At 40.0% G+C, this 18,766-nt stretch overlaps 1 protein-coding gene across 1 annotated transcript; it reads left to right on the top strand.

The window, feature by feature from the left end:
- Positions 1-380: 380 nt before the first annotated feature.
- On the top strand, positions 381-15,189 carry TMEM165 (transmembrane protein 165). Its single transcript, XM_032224173.1, has 6 exons — positions 381-696; positions 8,213-8,438; positions 9,836-10,011; positions 11,622-11,804; positions 13,001-13,106; positions 14,557-15,189. Exons 1-6 carry the CDS (start codon positions 520-522, stop codon positions 14,631-14,633), a joined length of 945 nt encoding a protein of 314 aa, XP_032080064.1. The 5' UTR covers positions 381-519; the 3' UTR covers positions 14,634-15,189.
- Positions 15,190-18,766: the final 3,577 nt, after the last annotated feature.

Raw genomic sequence — 18,766 nt, 5'->3', positions numbered from 1 at the left:
CCTAGAAGGGGACAAGAGCAAATGACCTTTGCATTGAACTGCCCTTTAAATTAGCAATTGAGTTCTACCTGCACTAATCCGAGAGACGAACCTGATTTGCGGCATTAATTGTTGCGTTTCCAAATGGTTGCAGGTTCCAAAACGCCGCCCTGCCAGCAAACCACAAGTGGGAGGAGCTCCGTCCTGACAGCACGGCGTCACGTGACACACGTGGTTGGCTGGCGCGCTCGCTCGTCTCCTCAGCCGCGTTCGCTCCGACGGGACAGCCGAACTTGACGGTTTCTATTCTCTGACGCCAATCCCAGAGCGAGCGGAGAGGTTCCCACCCAATCAGGCCAGGGAATCCGCGGCGGAGGCGGGACGTCGGGCTGAGTGACAAGGCAAGGCGGCTGGGTTGCGTTGCGCGACCGGGCCCGGAGGAAGCGGCCATGGCGGCGGGGCGGGTTCCACTCACTTCCGCTTGTGGAGGCCGTCCTTCCCGGGAGTGAGAGCGGGAGACGGCCGGGCTCGGGGACAGGCATGGCGGGGGTCCTGAGGCTCTGGCCGCTGCTGCTGCTGCTGGCCGCGGCCTCCGCGGTCCCCGAGCAAGACGTCGGCCGCGAGCGAGACTTGCCGCCTCACCAGGAGCAGCAGAAGCCGCCGCCGGCGCCGCACCAGCAGCCGGCGGTACAAGGGCCGGATCACCTCCGGGCTGAGGTGAGCTGAGGGAGGCGGAGGGGAGGCCTCGGGAGCCGGCTTGATTACGGGGGGCTGCTGGGACTACTCCCGCCCGCGAAGAGGGAAGGCCCCGGCTTCTCCTCCGTGGCTTCTCCTTCCCTGCTCCGACGGTGGATGGCGGCCCTTCGAGTCTCCGCCCTGGGGCAGAAGGTGGCCGGGTGAAAGGAGGGATGGGAGAAGCCTTTGGGGATTGGAGGTCGCGACAGGTTTGATTCATCCAACCATGTATGTATGTATGTATGTATACATACATACATACATACATACATACATGTGTATATGTGTATGTACACACACAAACACACACACACGGGAGTCCTCAACTTACGACCATAATGGACCACCAAAATTAATGATGCTGTAGGAGGTTAAGACCCTCCCCTCTGCTAGAAGAATGAAATATTTTAGGAAATATTAAAAAGAACAGAATATTTCCCCTAAAAGAGAGGCAGAAATATACATATATACATACATACATACATACATGTGTATATGTGTATGTACACACACAAACACACACGGGAGTCCTCAACTTACGACCACAATGGCCCACCAAAATTAATGGTGCTGTAGGAGGTTAAGACCCTCCCCTCTGCTAGAAGAATGAAATATTTTAGGAAATATTAAAAAGAACAGAATATTTCCCCTAAAAGAGAGGCAGAAATATATATATATACATACATACATACATACATACATACATACATACATACATGTGTATATGTGTATGTACACACACACACACACACACACACACGGGAGTCCTCAACTTACGACCACAATGGTCCACCAAAATTAATGGTGCTGTAGGAGGTTAAGACCCTCACCTCTGCTAGAAGAATGAAATATTTTAGGAAATATTAAAAAGAACAGAATATTTCCCCTAAAAGAGAGGCAGAAATATACATAAATGCATGCATGCATGCATACATACATACATACATACATACATACAGACACACACATAAAAAGGGTGCCTCAGTGTCTAAGCTTGTCAATCAGAAAGGTCTGCCGTTGTGGCGGTTCGAATCCCTAGCGCCGCGTAATGGAGTGAGCTCCTGTTACTTGTTTCAGCTTCTGCCAGCCTAGCAGTTCGAAAGCAGGTAAAAAATGCGAGTAGAAAAATAGGGACCACCTTTGGTGGGAAGGTAACAGCGTTCTGTGCGCCTTCAGCATTTAGTGATGTCGGCCACATGACCACGGAGATGTCTTCAGACAGTGCTGGCTCTTCGGCTTTGAAACGGAGATGAGCACCGCCCCCTAGAGTCGGGAACAACTAGCACATATGCGCGAGGGGAACCTTTAACTTTATACATATATGCATACATATGTATACCCACCCACTTGGAACTGAACCCAGAAGGACATTTCTTCCAACAGTGCTAAGTGAGACAGTTGTTAAATGAGTTTTGTCCCCCTTTTACGACTTTCCTTGTTATGTTTGTTAAGTGAATCAATGCATTGGTTAAGTTAGTCCCACGGCTGTTAAGTGAATCAGGCTTCCCCCATTGGCTTTGCTTGTCAGAAGGTTGCAAAAGACGTCGCGTCACACACACACACACACGGCAACCGTCATAAATATGAGTCAATTGTTAAATATCTGAATTTTGATCACGTGACCATGGAAATGCTGCAGTGGCCATAAATGTGAAAAACGGTTATAAGTCACTTTTTCCAGTGCCGTTGTAACTTTGAATGGTCACTAAATGAACTGTGGTAAATTGAGGACTAACTTTATATACAGGTGGTCCTCAGCTTACGATCACGATTCTGCCCAAATTTATGTTTCTAAGTGAGACAGTTGATAAGTGGGATTTGTTCCCTGTTATGACTTCCCTTGCCATATTGGTTAAGTGAATCACTGCAGTTGATAAGTTAGCAATTTGGTTGTTAAGTGAATCTGCTTTCCCCATTGACATTGCTTGTCAGAAGGTCGCAAAAGGAGATCCCATGAGCCCTGGACATGGCAACCGTCATAAATGTGAACCAGTTGTCAAGTGTCTGAATGTAAATCACATGGCCATGGGGATACTACAAAGGTCGTAATTGTGAAAAATTGTCATAATGTGAGGACTACTTATACATACATATACGTACTGTCCCACAAGTTCTATTCTCCCTTGATTGTACTGGTAGTCCTTGACTTACAACAGTTCGTTTGAAGTTACAGCGGCACTTAAAAATGTGACTTGTGATTGTTTTTCACACAACCGTTGCAATATCCCCATAGTCACTTGATCAAAATTTGGATGCTTGGCAACAGACTCATATTGCGATGCCATAAATATCAGGATCATTGATCTTTTGCAAACTTCTGAAAAGCAAAATTAATGGAGAAGCCAGATTCATTTAACAACTGTTTTAGTAACTTAACAGCTGCCATGATAAACAACTGTTAAAAAGATCATTAGATTGTTAAATGGGGCAAAATGTCTCACTTAGCAACCACAATTTTGGGCTCAATCGAGGACTGCCTGTAATGCCCTCATTTCATTTTCTGAAATGCCTCATTTCATAGAAATCGTGGAAGCCTGCAAAGAAGAGAGTCCTGTTGGATCTCAGAAGGGGGAAAGAAATCAGAAGGCTGGTAGACTATCCAACTAAAAGTATTTTATTAAAATGCCTGGCCTTTTAGAGCAGTGTTTCTCAACCTTGGCAACTTGAAGATGTCTGGACTTCAACTCCCAGAATTGCCAAGGTTGAGAAACACTGTTTTAGAGTAACCTATATGCTCTTTATCCATATGACACATGCTTAGCTTGTTTTATATACTCATCTGACGAACTGCAGACAACACCAGTATTAGTAATTTATGGTTCACATCTTCCTAAAATTACTTAAATCTATTTTACACCTTGTTTTTTTGAAAGAAACTGATATAATCCCGCTAGGAACAGTTACACTGTCTACTGTTAGCTTAATAAGGCTGATTTGGAAATAGTGATGTTGCCAAATTGCACAAAATCAATTAGCTCACCTGTTACAGATCATGGTGACCTTTCAGCAAGATCTTTTCAAGGTCTCGAAAAGTAAATATATTTCAGTGATTTGATCCGTTGGAATTGGATAATGACAGTTCAAATTGTGTTACACAATGTTTGTTTTTTTTCAAGTTACTCTTAGAAAGTCGTGGCCTTGCATAATAGTTTCCGAGTGTGAAATGACGATAATTTGTCATTTTATGAATATGCAACACATTAGTTTAACCCATATATCAACTGTTTTTCTAAGCAAGACTGTACATTTACTGTTATGTATCAATTTCTTATTTCTTTCAGTTGTGCTGAATTAAATATCTTGCCATAATGCCTGCATAGTGTTGACTGCTCAGCACTTCTTGGAACCCAATTTTATAATCATAGATGTTTCTGTTCATTCAGGCATTGTTTAATCAGATTTCATGAGAAGTTCTATTAACTATTAAAAGGTGACTTTCCTCATATTCCTTTGCTATAAATTATAAATTGAGGTTTGCCATTCATTGCTTAAACAAAAGGGAATGACCAGCTTAAATTTTAATATAGACTAGACAACCAACGACTTCTTGGGTCGTCATTTCGGAGGTATTTCTTTACCAAATGCCTTCCACAATAACAGGGCTTCTAATGTAATTTTAAAAGTTCTTAAAAATTCAGGGAGATATTCAGAGATGTATCCACCTTAAAAGTAGCCAAGTAGAATTGCGTAGCACAAATATCAGGAATTGGCCATGGGAAATGTTTTATCACATTTTGTTTTGTCATAAAGTACTTCGTGATAATTCTTAAGTTATAAGCCGTTTTATAAAATTTGCCAAATTTCCATTCCATGGGATTCATGGATGCCAAAATTTGGACCCATTCTGTAAGTTGGGCCATTCAAGATATCTTGGTTGGAAAACTTTTGCCTTATAATGAACTATTTTGCCTAGTTAAGGGTTACAAGACTCAAAAGTTTCAGTAGTATACTGATTATCAAATAATAGCAAGAGTGTCTTTTTTAAAAAGTACGGATTTTATAGTCTCAGGATAATTTTGTCTTCAGAAATAAAATGTGAATCGAAGTTCCATGCACTTTCATCTACAAGCGAGTGTTTCATGGTAGGGCAAATCTCTGAATTTTGACAAAGAGCAGACAGGGTGAAACATGTTGGATGCAGTTTGCATGATAACATCTGCTTTTATTTCTGAACTATTATAGCACCTGGTTGGGAAGGTTTGAGACAAATAAGAACTAGCTTTCTTTGGGGTCTACGACAATATTTGTAATAAAAGAAAAACTCTTAGCCTAACAATCAGTAAAGGTGAAGATTTGCAATCATGAAACACTAGCTTGTAGATGAAAGTGTATGAAACTTGGATTCACATTTCATTTGTGAAGACAAAACTATCCCGAGACTATAAAATCACTTTTTTTAAAAAAGACACTCGCTAGTACAGTGTTTCTCAACCTTGGCGACTTTAGGTCCTGGGGACTTCAACTCCCAGCTGTGCTGGCTGGGGGATTCTGGGAGTTGAAGTCCCCAGGACTTAAAGTCACCAAGGTTGAGAAACACTGCGCTAGTATTTGGTAATTTCACTTATTTAAAAATAGAACTTGCAGTTACTTTACTTTTCTTAGAATTCTATTTCTAGAATAGTATTCTAGAAATAGCACAGTATATTCTAGAATCATATTCTAAAACTACAGTTGTATTTTAATCTCTGGGTTAGGATAGGTAGTTAGCAGATGTATTCAAAAAGAGCATGTAGGTAATCCTTGACTTATAACCATTTGTTTAGTGGCTGTTCAAAATTAAAGTGGCACTGAGAAAAGTGACTTGTGACGGTCTTTCACACTTACGACCATTGTGGCATCCTCCCCATCATCATGTTATCAGGTTTTTTCAACTGGCATGAATGCATGATGGTTTCAGTGTCCTGAGGTTATGTGACCAGTTTTTGTGACCTGACAAGCAAAGTCAATGGGGAAAATCAGATTCACTTAACATCCGTGATACTAGATCAACAACTGCATTGCTTTACTTAATACAGTGTTTCTCAACCTTGGCAAGTTGAAGATGTCCGGACAAATGCTGGCTGGGGAATTCTGGGAGTTGAAGTCCAGACATCTTCAACTTGCCAAGGTTGAGAAACACTGACTTAATAGCTGTGGCAAGAAAGGTTGTAAAAGTGGACAATACTCACTTAACAACTGTCTTGCTTAGCAGTTGAAATTTTGGACTCAATTGTGGTCAGAAGTCAAGGAATACCTGTATATATTACCTTTAAATAGTGAGATAAAATAATTTGGATTTAGAAGGTCAGCAGAAGAATAATATATTGATCTCAGTTCTGGTGGCAGTTTAGATATGACTTTGCATTAGAGTCCCAGCTATCTGGAAAAAGTACTTGGCTTGAAATCCAAAGATCATTTTATTCATTCGTTGGTCTGGTCTGCCATTGCTCTTTTTGAAGCAGTATTTGGAAAAGTGTGGTTGTGATTGGGGGATTTGATTGTGAATATTTTTTAAGGCGATGCATAGAATGCCTCTGGCTTAATTCTCCCTATTTAAATAGGTTTCTCATTTTACTTTAACAAACTTTATGAAACCTTTGCTGTCTTTGTTACAGTCCTTTGTGAAATTATATTTTGGATCTTATATGCATTTGTGAAAACTAATATTGCTTGTTATGAATGTTTATATTGTATGTAGTCACAGATCAACGATTGTCTAGGTGATATAATATACCAAGTTAAAAATGGTCATTTAAGGCATATAACTCTCTGGTTAGTAAAGTGAATCTTGATGAACCACTCCTACTGTTAGGAATTTTTGTTCTTGATATTTATTTTCTATTACTATTAAGCCCTTATTTTGGGACAATAATAGATTTCGAAGAAATGCTTTGTGGCATATATTCAAGTACTTGAAAACAACTATTGTATCTGCTTTCTGTATTTTTTTCTCAATGCTACATATAGTTAATTCCTTCAAATATGCTTCATAAATAATTAGTTAGTAAGGTGAATTAAAGGTAAGTAGAAATTTGTTGGGAGTGACTACAATTTATTGTTGAAGGAATGCAGATAAATTGCAGCTACAGGCCAAGTGCCATAACAATAAAATATGAAAAATAGAATGCTAATGAGTCAACATCCAATATCTAAAGTTTAGATCATTTTTGGACTTTTGTTTCCGCAGGGATAAATGAAAGCCTTGAGGAAACAATTTACATTAAATACCAAGGAGAATAGCTGAACATGAAATGATTGTTTTATAATATATTAAATTTGTATGCTGCCTGGCTCTGTGGCTTTGGGCTGCCCACAGGTTTATGTTTACAGAAAATTTAAGGAATATTCAAAACAATATTGTAAGAAATACTGTTGAAGTTTGTGGTTTCTAAGTGTTGATACCAACTTCAGATTTATGATACCATAACGCTTCTAAATTTAAAAAGATTAGTCAAATGTTGTATATACTTTCATATAAGCCCATCCATGGATAAGGCGACCCTCAAATTTTTAACAAAAGTACCATGAAAAAAGTGTGCCACCTGTAGATACTTTACATGGGGCTACCCTTAAAGATTCAGAAGCTACAGCTGGTGCAGAAAGTAGCAACGTGGGCAGTTCTCGGAGCCCCCATGTTTCACCAGTGCTCCGTGAGCTATATTGGTTGTCGGTTTGCTTCCAGGTAAAACTCAAGGCATTGGTTATTACCTTTAAAGCCCTGTCTGGCATGATCCAGGCTACCGGAGGAACCATCTCACTTCATTGGGATTGGCCGATCCCACCTCTGCTGGCAGAGTGGGCATGCAAGGACTCATTCGGCTGAGGAAAAGTGGTGGGCAGGCTGCAGGAGAAGAGCCTTCTCTGCTGTGACCCCCTGCCCTTTGGAACAAACCTTCTGAGGTTAGATCTGCATTTGACCCTCCTGATTGTGTGTAAGGGCTTGAAGACCTGGCTCTGCCAGCAGGCCTGGGGCTCCAACGGGTGTGTATGTGTGGTATCATTCTCCTGTGGTTAGAAGATTGAGAGACGACCCTATCTTCCCCTGTGATCGTTGTACTCCCCCACCTTTTAATCTTTCAACGATAAAAGTATTTTTAATCTAAATTTTAACTATGATTATGACAGTCTTATCTTTTTAGTGTTTCTGATTTTCATGTTTGTAAGCTGCCTCCGGACGAGATGGGCGGCATATAAACCCAATAAATAAAATAAAATAAAAAGGCTTTCCCATATGGTACTTTGACGTTCTGCTTATCTATGGATGTGCTTATACGTGAAAATATGAGTACTTTAAGAAAGCATTGTATATACTCTCAGATGTGTCCATCCCCGGGTAAATTGAACAAGGGGGGGGGTGTTATTTTGGCACTTAAACTTCTTGGCTAATTCATAAGGAATTTGTAAGGGCCCTTTTCCATACTATCCAATGGATTGCATTTTTCTTAGCATGATGTTGGCCTGATAAGGAACTGATTTCCTTAAAACCTGGAATAAAAAAACGTATTATTTTTCTTTTCAGAAAGGACCTACCCTCGTTGTTCCCATCCATTCGGTTACTGAAGAGTCTTCAGATAAAACTAACGTAGGATTTATCCATGCCTTCGTGGCTGCGATTTCTGTCATCATTGTTTCAGAACTGGGCGATAAAACCTTCTTCATTGCTGCCATTATGGCAATGCGTTACAATCGCTTAACAGTGCTGACTGGGGCTATGTTGGCCTTGGGGCTGATGACGTGTCTATCCGGTTAGTGCTTTTGTCTTCTATTTCCTAGAACATAGTGGAAATGTGGTATATGTACTGTATGTGGGAGAGACTGTGGCATTACAGAGAGTGATTAATTCGGCACAAGAAACGACTGAATGACATCGCCAGGTCTCGCTGCTTTAGCAGAGTAAGGAAGGTAACTTAGGGATGATCCACACCCTGGCCAGAGTCACTTTTGCCATTGGGCAGAAGACACAGAAGTATAGCCAGCCAGAAAAACAGGTTTAAAAACAGCTTCTACCCATAAGCTATCGGACTCCTAAACACAACCACAATCACTCCACATACCTACCGAAACTAGTTTCTTTCTTTCTTTCCCCAATTACTTGTATAAATTGGGAATTGTAGTGCCTTGCATTATCTGTTTTGGATTTCACCAGTAGAGGCTAAACCAATTCTGTTGTATACATGATGTACAATGACAATAAAGGCTATTATTAATAGGGACCTGTGAAAAATTTCAGTTGTGAAAAGGCCCAGTTTAAACTAGGTTGTTTCATTTGATCAGAAAAGGCCCTGTGCCATTCTGACATTATGGAAAGCGTTGGGACACTTCTGCTTTGAATTTGAAATACTTTGCACTCCTTTAGGAGAGCCCTTCTTACGATGGGAAGGCACTAGAGACCATAGGTTTTGGTGTTGAAGGAACATTTTGAGTAGCCATTTGGCTTCTGTTTTTGTTTTTTACATTAGCTTTAATTGTTTTCTTTTTAGTTGTCACATAAAGTCTGTATCATTTGATCAATCTAAAAATGTTATGCAATAAAAGAAACTATCCTCTCTATGAGGCGGTGGACCTCCCTTGAAGGTCTTCTAGTCCAACCCCCTGCTTAGGCAGGAAACCCTACACCACTTCAGACAAATGGTTACGTAATCTCTTAAAAACTTCCAGTGTTGCAGCATTCACAGCTTGCCTCCAGAAGTTTTAAATGTTCCAAAACTGGAAGTTTTTAAGAAGAGATTAGATAACCGTTTGTCTGAAGTGGTGTAGGATTTCCTGCCTAAGTAAGGAGGTTGGACTAGAAGACCTCCAAGGTCCCTTCCAACTTTGTTATTCTATTATATGCCCTATTCATAGAGTTATTGTAAATTAGGATTACTGCAAAATATCATGTAGGAGTATTTTGGCTGTTGCAAACACATTAATGTGAATTTTTATAAATTGACTTTTTCTTGGAAAAATTTACCTGTATTTCAGCTAGGTAGAAATGTGGGAAATAATGTTGTGTATAATACTATATTAATGTATATTAATTCCATGGGATGAATTAATATATATAGGACTTCCTGATTTTTTTTTTTAAAGTGCTTAGACGGTAGAAATAAATCAAGTCTGCTTCATGGAAAACCTAAACTATTTGCTTTTCTGTTCGTAGTTTTATTTGGTTACGCTACCACAGTAATTCCTAGAATATATACCTACTACGTGTCAACAGCACTCTTTGCAATTTTCGGTATCCGAATGCTTCGAGAAGGCTTGAAGATGAGCGCAGATGAAGGTCAGGAAGAATTAGAGGAAGTTCAAGCAGAACTCAAAAAGAAAGATGAAGAAGTAAGTTGAAGTTTATAATCGTGTTTCTCGACCGTGGCCATTTTTAAGATGTGTGGACTTCAACTCCCAGAATTCTCCAGCCAGCATGCTTGGTTAGAAACTATTAGTTTGGTATTTGGTTAATACTTCTTAAATGATATTCTTAACAAGTACCTATTGAGTACTTAATGATATGAAGGCTGTGCAAAGATGCAGACTGAAGAAGGAAAGGTAATTCAAAGGGCACCAATCACTGCTATCTGTTCTGACCGACGCTTCCCAAGAGCAGGAAGCAAACTCCTTGTTCCGACAAAAAACCCTTTTATTAATTTACTGTGAATTCTGCTCATTTGCATCCAGCAGAGTCTTTCAAGGGAGGATTTACAGTCACAGACCTTATCTTGTTTGGAGAGCTGCCAGGCCAATATCTGCAAAACTCGGCAATGAGTCCTGGAGAATCAGGAACCAATTAAGCAAACTAATTGTTTCCTGCAAACTCCACTTCCTTTTTGCTCCTCTTTTATTTCCTGCGGGAGTGGCCATTCATCGTCCATCTGTGGCCTTACTCCCAAGTGGACCCCTGTTCTTTAGCTGTTCCCTTCGTCTGGCAGCTCTGCGCATGCGCATACTGGGAACAGGCTCCAGCTGTTCGTCTGCCTCACTGATGTCTGACTGAAGGCAGCTGATAACTGGCATATGGCCATTGCCCCCTCTCTCCCTCTGACACAGAGCCCTCATCAGAGCCTTCAGGATTGGTCCATGTTCCACCCCAACCTCCTCACTGTCTGAATCTGCTGCCAGCCCCACTGGCAGGCCACAACAATACCTCCTTAAAATCAAACATGTCTTGTGGCGTGTTTGTCCAGGAAAAGAAAGAAATCCCTACTGCCATATGGAATTCTTGCTTCCTTGCACTTTTGGAATCACTTTTTCTCCCTTGAATCCAAATTGCTGCATAAGATCACTAAATTAGGGAGGGGAAATGAGTTTCCTGACACCTCTGAGTTACAACTCCCAAGTATCCTGGTATCTTGACTAGTGCTAGGAGCTATTGAATCCTGCAGTTAGGTAATTTCAAAAGACCCACTGTTGTTCCTCGTAGGATTAGCTGGATGGATGTCCAAAATTAGCAGTGCATCAGTCTTTATCAAGCCATCCAATTCTGGACATTTTGGTTGGTATTTTTATTGCCAGTATATGCCACTCTATGACCATAAGATTTGATGTGATATCGGTATAGTATTGTAACACTTCAGTGTCAGAATTGTTTCCATTTGTGATTATTTCTGAAATCAGGATTGTAGACTAGAATCGCCATTCCGTTTTAAAATCAGATTACCCATTCCTTTACATTCATTGAATATTCTGTTCCCAACCAAGGATGGCTCGTAAAAGGAGAAACCTTCATAGCCAGCAAAAAAACTGCAGGATTTAACCATAGTTGCAAACCGTCTCATTCCTGCACCCATCACTCTTATGATGAAGCATTAATTATTTGTTGGGTTGCATCTATTTACATTGATACATTTTGTAGATTTACACTGTAAATCGGATCATTGCTTCTATCACTGATGTTGATTCTTTGGCTCTGACTATTTCCCAAGTGGCCTAACAGCTGCTTCTTTTGCTAGCTCCAGAGAATGAAACTCTCAAACGGCCCTGGAGACATGGAAGCCGGTACGGGCCCTGCAATACCTCAGAAGAGATGCCTGCATTTTATTTCTCCAATTTTTGTGCAAGCATTCACTTTAACATTCCTGGCTGAATGGGGTGACCGCTCCCAGTTAACCACCATTGTCCTGGCAGCAAGAGAGGTGAGTCAACTGCATAAGAAATGTGCATGATTAGAAGTTACAGAGCAAAAAGTTCAAGCTCCGATTAGGTACAAATAGATTAATATTATGATTTGAGCCTTAAGATGTGCAGTAAGTCCTCTTCCCTTGGGATCTGTCCAATTTAAAAGGCACAGTTATATTGCCTGCTCCATGGAATGTACTCAATAGAGTTGACATACCTGAGAAAGGACATTACCTTGCTTATATCTGTGCAGAGAAGCGATGGGACCTGCAGTCGTAAGACCCATATGACTTTGATTTAATATTCCATATGTTAAATTGTTGCTTCCACGGACTGTGCAAGGCACACCATGGAATCTGACCCAGGAGAGAAACTAGTTCAGCTTACATAGTTACCTCTGAAGACCTGGAAGTACAAGTCTATGTAATTAGTTACTGAGTTTTTTTGGTTTAATATTAATACATTTTTATTCCTTGGCACTTTTATTCTGTCCAACTGGTTACGTACATTAAGGGGGGGGGGATTGGTTCTCCTGGTGGGTTCCACCACAAATCCGCGAAGCCCTTCTGCGCGGAGACATAAGCGCGAAGACTAAATCGCGGCGTTCTAAGCGCAAGGGAAAAACGCGACCCTACCGCGATGACATAATCGCGGAGGGCAAAATCGCGCATTCCCAAGCACTCACTACCCTAACCCTAACGCTAAACCTAACCCTAAACCTAACCCTAACCCTAAACCTAACCCTATAACAAACCCCTAAATGTAATCCTAACGCTTACCTTAAATGAAGTCAGCTTTCTGCCGCGGCGCCGTTTTAAAGCGCCCTTATATTGCCGCGCTGTTGTCGCGGCGGTGATGACGCGCGGTGATGACGTCGCGGCTTTAGCGCCGCGATTTTGACCAGCACGGTTTTGTCGTGCCACGCTCCTGGTGCTGGGGTGAACATTTAAACTCAGTAGGAAAAGCACCTTTTGTTTCTAGTTTTCTCATTTTTTAAAGGGATTGTGATACTACTTTCTGTTATCTCAGGAATGACATTCTAGTGAATTCTCTCTGATCATGAACTAAGGCTGGGTGTGGCTGACAGTACATTCTCTGTGTGCTTTTATCTGTTTGTGGCCTTTGAAAGTGTGAGTGGCTCCTTTGTAAGCAACTGCGGCAAAAATCTGTAGCTTTTCAAGTAGCACTGAACTGTTTTCCATTTTTGACACAGAACCCCTACGGTGTGGCTGTGGGTGGAACAGTTGGACATAGTTTGTGTACTGGCCTAGCAGTGATTGGAGGAAGAATGATAGCACAAAAAATCTCAGTTCGAACTGGTAAGTTCTGAACAGGAAATGAAACCTGTCTATTTGCAAACAGGGAAGGTGAATTGTTTTCTAACCAGGAAGAGATTGAAAAATCAGTTTGGTCTAGTGCAGTGTTTCTCAACCTTGACAACTTTTAAGTCCTGTGGACTTCAACTCCCAGAATTCCCCCAGCCAGCTATGCTGGCTGGGGGATTCTGGGAGTTGTGGTCCACAGGACTTAAAAGTTGTCAAGGTTGAGAAACACTGGTCTAGTGATTAAGACGCCAGGCTACAAAACAGGAGATTGTGAGTTCCAGTCCTACCTTAGGCATGAAAGCCATCTGGATGACTTTGGACCAGTCATTCTCAGTCCAACTGGCCTCACAGGATTGTGGTTGTGGGGGGGATATAATTAATTTATAACATTAGTAAAGGGGACCGCTTTGAATCATTTTCACTAAATGATGCAAATTCCAGTCCAGATTACTTTTATAAGTCCAGGGCTGTCTGTAATGATACACTTTTAGTCTCCCTCTTTCCCCTGGAAAGGCATGCAAAAATTAATATTATCACTAGCAGTTCTGTAGATTTTGTAAATCTGATGCATGGGACATGTCTTAAACACCTGCCCACATCCTTCAGTTTAGGCATGCCCAAAGTAACCAATGCATTAAAATGTCCTATTGTTTGTTAAGTTAGTGGAAATTTGGTTCCAAGAAAACTGAAATAGGTGAATTCTGTCTATTTACTATATTCTCTTTAAATTCATGCTCATAATTTAGAATGTGGGTTTCTTGGATGGAGAGGGGAAATTATTTTTAATCCACTGTCAGTGTGAACAGGCCTGAACAGATGCAAGCCTGTTACCTTGACATGAAACTTCCTATATGGTCTAATTTTCCAATTGGTTCAAGATCAGTTTTTCAAATGCCTCTCCTTTATCCAATTACTTAAATATTTATATTATTTAGTCTTTCTTAATAGGAATGACATTTTTCCCATTTATTTATGGGAAAAATGACATTTTCCCCATTTATTTATTGGTTGAAATTATACAACCATCTCACATACATGAGTATGGGTGGTTCATAGGATTAAAAAACACACACACAATACAAAAATAACTTTTAAAAGCCTAAAAGGAATTTAAAAATATAAAAAATAAAAAGGGAAAGTACATGTTTCCTATGAAAGCCATCCACAAAGATAAGGTCTTTTGTACTTCAAATTTTGCTGAATTGCACAAAAATCATTTGATGTGAATTATTTCTTACAGTATATAAGCACTAACTAAAGCTTGTCGTTTATAACTCCTTAACTCTGACCATGTTGGAAATATATAGGGTGGGAGTCTTGATTGATTAGATGCTGGTAAGAAGTAGAGGCATGAAAGTAATTTCATAAATATAAAAAAAAGCCTTGTGAAATTTTGTCCTTTATATAAGTTCTAACCACCTGGTTATTTTTTTTTCTTTTGCAGTGACAATCATAGGAGGCATTGTTTTTTTAGCATTTGCATTCTCTGCACTATTTATAAGCCCAGATGTTGGATTTTAGCAGGACTTTTTTCCTCCTTTTCCTTGAAATACAAAATTAGAACCAGTGACTGCCATTCAGCTTCCTGTATATAATGTACAGCTCCTTATTCAAACAAGCACTGAAGGTGGAATGCTGTAATTTTTATAGTCAACAATTAGTTTGATAAGTTTTGTAGATACGGTATCTGCTGGACAATTACATGATCTATATATATTTGGGAGAGGAATAATGTACATTTGCTTACTGTACCGACTCAGATCAACTGAGGTTCGGCTCCTGAAATTTTGCGGAGTTATTTTACTTGCAGATGTCCAAAAAAAACACTGCTTGAAAAAAAAACCCTTTGATTTTATTTCTCAAGTACATGGTCCCACAATCAGAAATGAAGAGCTATGCCAACAATTAAGTCATCTATTCAAGACATTGAACATGGTGGAAGAATCAGGATACGGAATGTGCTAATTCAGAAACGGTCTCAAAATACAGAATCCATCTAGCTATTTACAAGATCATTTTTTTGGTATTTTACTGAACATTTGATGCATTTTTCAGATTAAAATATTCTTAAAGTGGTTATTGTTTTCTTTTTAATAAGTATAATAATATGGAGCAAAGTGGGTTAGAAAATAGGCATTTCCTATTCTAGAAATGCAATTAAAATGCATTTTGGTTTCATTCAAGAGGAAAATAATGCGTACAGTTCAATATTTTATATTTTTAGTGATTGTGCCCATTTCTTTTTATTCCAGTACCTTTGGTGGATAAATATTTCTGTGATTCCCCATGATTGCTATTGTTTTTAATTTTAAGTCATGCTGCTTTGTCAGTTATGGGAAAATGATAATTTGCCACCGATTCAGTGCCACATGCATTGTTCTTGCCTTAGTACGCTGTGTAGACTCAGCCATTCTGTACATAAGCTGGTTGTGCTGCTAGAGATGATGTTTTACATAAAGTATGGCACTGCCCCAATATGGGGGAACCCCTTCCCCAAATTAAAGCTTTATTCCTAACCAATACTGCAATAAGAAGGCTGAGAGATAAGATTGATCAAATGGGAGAGTTCCAAATTACCCCTCCTTTTTGCCTTCTGAAATTCCCCACCCCTCTCTCCCCCCAGTCTAGAAGTTCAGAAGCCATTCAAAGAAAACGGGTTCAAAGCATTCCTCATGTTTATATCATGTGCCTGGGGTAGGAGAGAATTTAAAACAGCTATTTTGCGGGTATAAAATCAGTATCTTCCCATTGCTTGGAGTGGAATTAGTTTCTTGAAAATAAGTTCAATTAATGCTGCTCTTTTGATCTGCCAGCAGGATTCTGGATTTGCCCATTGCTATTACTGAGCAATCTAGTTGTCCATCTTGTAGCCAAAAAAAAAAGGGGGGGTGGGGGATCCTGTTTGTAAAGCTGGCTGAGGAATTCTGCGGGTTGGAAGTCCACAAGTCTTAAAAAGTTTCCAAGGTTGGAGACCCCTGCTTTAAAGACTGTTATCTGCAGCTCAGCGGTTCAAATCTCACCGGCTCAAGGTTGACTCAGCCTTCCATCCTTCCGAGGTGGGTGAAATGAGGACCCAGACTGTGGGGGCGATATGCTGACTCTGTAAACTGCTTAGAGATGGCTGAAAGCCCTATGAAGCGGTATATAAGTCGAACTGCTATTGCTAAAGGGTCACACCCCTTTTTTGTATTGTGACTAGAATTGGATCCTTTCTTTCAAGCGTGCCTCAGTAGTACACTAGAGAGCGGTAGTGTCCGTTGATGCTAACCTTCCATTGATGCAGCCCAGGATTGCAATGGCTCAAGTAGTGATCCAGCAGGACAACGAGATCCCTCTCAGAGTTATTACTATAGAACCAGGTTCCACCTATTCTGTAACTCTGCATTTGGCTTTTCCTAATCCTAACGCTTGAGACTTGTTGAACTATTATTTAGGTAAATTCCTGGAACGGTTACTTACATTTTAAAAAAAGCAAATGGGTCTTACATTCAATTAGAATTAAAAAAACAAAACAAAATCACATCTATGAAATCTTATCGGACGTGATTTTATTTAACGCAGGGAAGAAATCACACAGACTGAAATCCTAAGGCCATTGAAACAGCACAGACTCTATAACAGTGTTTCTCAACCTTGGCAACTTGAAGATGTCTGGACTTCAACTCCCAGAATTCCCCAGCCAGCATTCGGGAATACTGGCTGAGGAATTCTGGGAGTTGAAGTCCAGACATCTTCAAGTTGCCAAGGTTGAGAAACACTGCTCTATAAACCAGTATTCATTTCCCCCATCCAAGTCAATAGGGAAAGCTGTAGAGACTATTGAAAGATTCAAAATCTAGGTCATTTCTCATCCTGGGACTTTCAAGAGTTATGTGGCAATCCTTAAGATTTTCAGATCTCAGATCCTTGAAAATAAAACAAATTAGCCTAAATTATTGTACTTCCTACCCCTCTCTGCGGATTTAAAATTTGGTCAGAAGCATGAGCGTTGAAAAAGAAGAGTGAATGTTGTTCTTTTTCCATCCATCTAGAAATGCAAGGAAGTCCTGTTCAGTGTTAGCGAGAGATAGGTATCTAAGGCTGGAGACAGCGCTATTATCCTAGATCAGTGTTTTTTTTTATCTGGGACAACTTTAAAATGTATGGACTTTTAAGATGGCTGGAGAATTCTGGGAGTTGAAGTCCATACATCTGAAAAGTTGCCCAGGTTGAGAAACACTGTCCTAGATGATTAGCACGATCACTGCAACGCAAAAAGAGCCCCAACTCGCACCAGCCAAACCCAAAGGGCGCCGCTTGTATTTGCAATTTCATCCTCTTCCCTCCACCCCACTCAAAATTCTTTCTGATTGATGTTGAAGAAGAAAAGTAGCAGTCTAGATACCAAGTCAGCAAGAAGAAGTATTCAAGCCGGAAACATGATCAAAACCTTCATGCTACAAAGCAGAAATTTCAAATGTTATGTTTATTCAGTTAAAAACTGACACTTGGTAATGATCACATGAACACTTAAGGATCCATATCTACAGTTCCTGATGTCAGATCATGAAAATTCACACAGGTTTCCTACATATACAAATCTAATGCCAAATTTTAAAAATGCAAAAACCAAGACAATGTGAAATCAACACTGAAAAGTATCCAATTAGACCATTTAAAAAATAAATACTTTTAAGAATAAAAAACACTTTCAAAGCAGCTGTATCTTTTAAGAACATACCCCCACCCCCACCCCCAAAGTCTTCCATAGATTTTGATTGTCTACTAGTGCAGCACCTCAGTTTAAGAGCTGGGATCTGTATATCAGGCAACACAGTATTTTGTTCATACACAGTGTTTCATTTTTGCTTTCTTTTGTTGTGTTACTGGCAGGTACAATATCTCTTTAAGCAATACGGCCGATCATGCTGCTGGCAATACCCATGCAGATGAGAAAGCATGAAGCGTAGCAACACAGACTGTAAAGTACTTGTTTATTAAAGACAGAGAGGAATGTAGTGTTAAAAAAATATGTATCAATAAACTATTCAGTTTCATAAAACAACCAAATTTATGTTTTTAAAAAAATGTCTCTCAAAGCTTGTCTCACTCACTGACTTGTTCAACATTCAACTTCAAAAGCAATTGTATACATTTGAAAACAACTCCAATTTTTTAACGTGGGGGGGGGGCGCTAGGGAAGAAGAAAACACATCCCCTCTTCCAAATCGAATCGGCTCCCTCTAGGCCTCATCGCATACATCTCTCAACAATACATTTTCCACAATGGATTTAGGAGTTTGACATGCATGCCGACATCACAGGACACAGTAACATTTAAAAAAAAAAATCACACACACCTACAAACACAACAAAAATGGGTGTTCACTAAAAATACAAACTATACTTGTGACTGAAGCAGTCTACTAAAGGCCACATCTGTAAACCCTCTACACATTTTAATCCTAAGGACCACTTAGAATCATATGAGAGCCTCCTGTTGATAATTCTCTGGCAATTGTGCAACATTTATTTTTTATTTAAAAAATCAGTTCTGAAAAAAGCTTAGGTATTTATCTATATCCGTAGAAAGCCAACCAATACTACATATCTGCATAATCGCACATTTAGACTTAAGCCTAAATGTTAAGAAACATTTCCCAGCAATGCCTCTT

The sequence above is a fragment of the Thamnophis elegans genome, chromosome 9 (assembly GCF_009769535.1).
Source record: "Thamnophis elegans isolate rThaEle1 chromosome 9, rThaEle1.pri, whole genome shotgun sequence".
Classification (NCBI taxonomy): Eukaryota; Metazoa; Chordata; class Lepidosauria; order Squamata; family Colubridae; genus Thamnophis; species Thamnophis elegans.
This window is presented reverse-complemented; position numbering and strand designations above follow the sequence as displayed.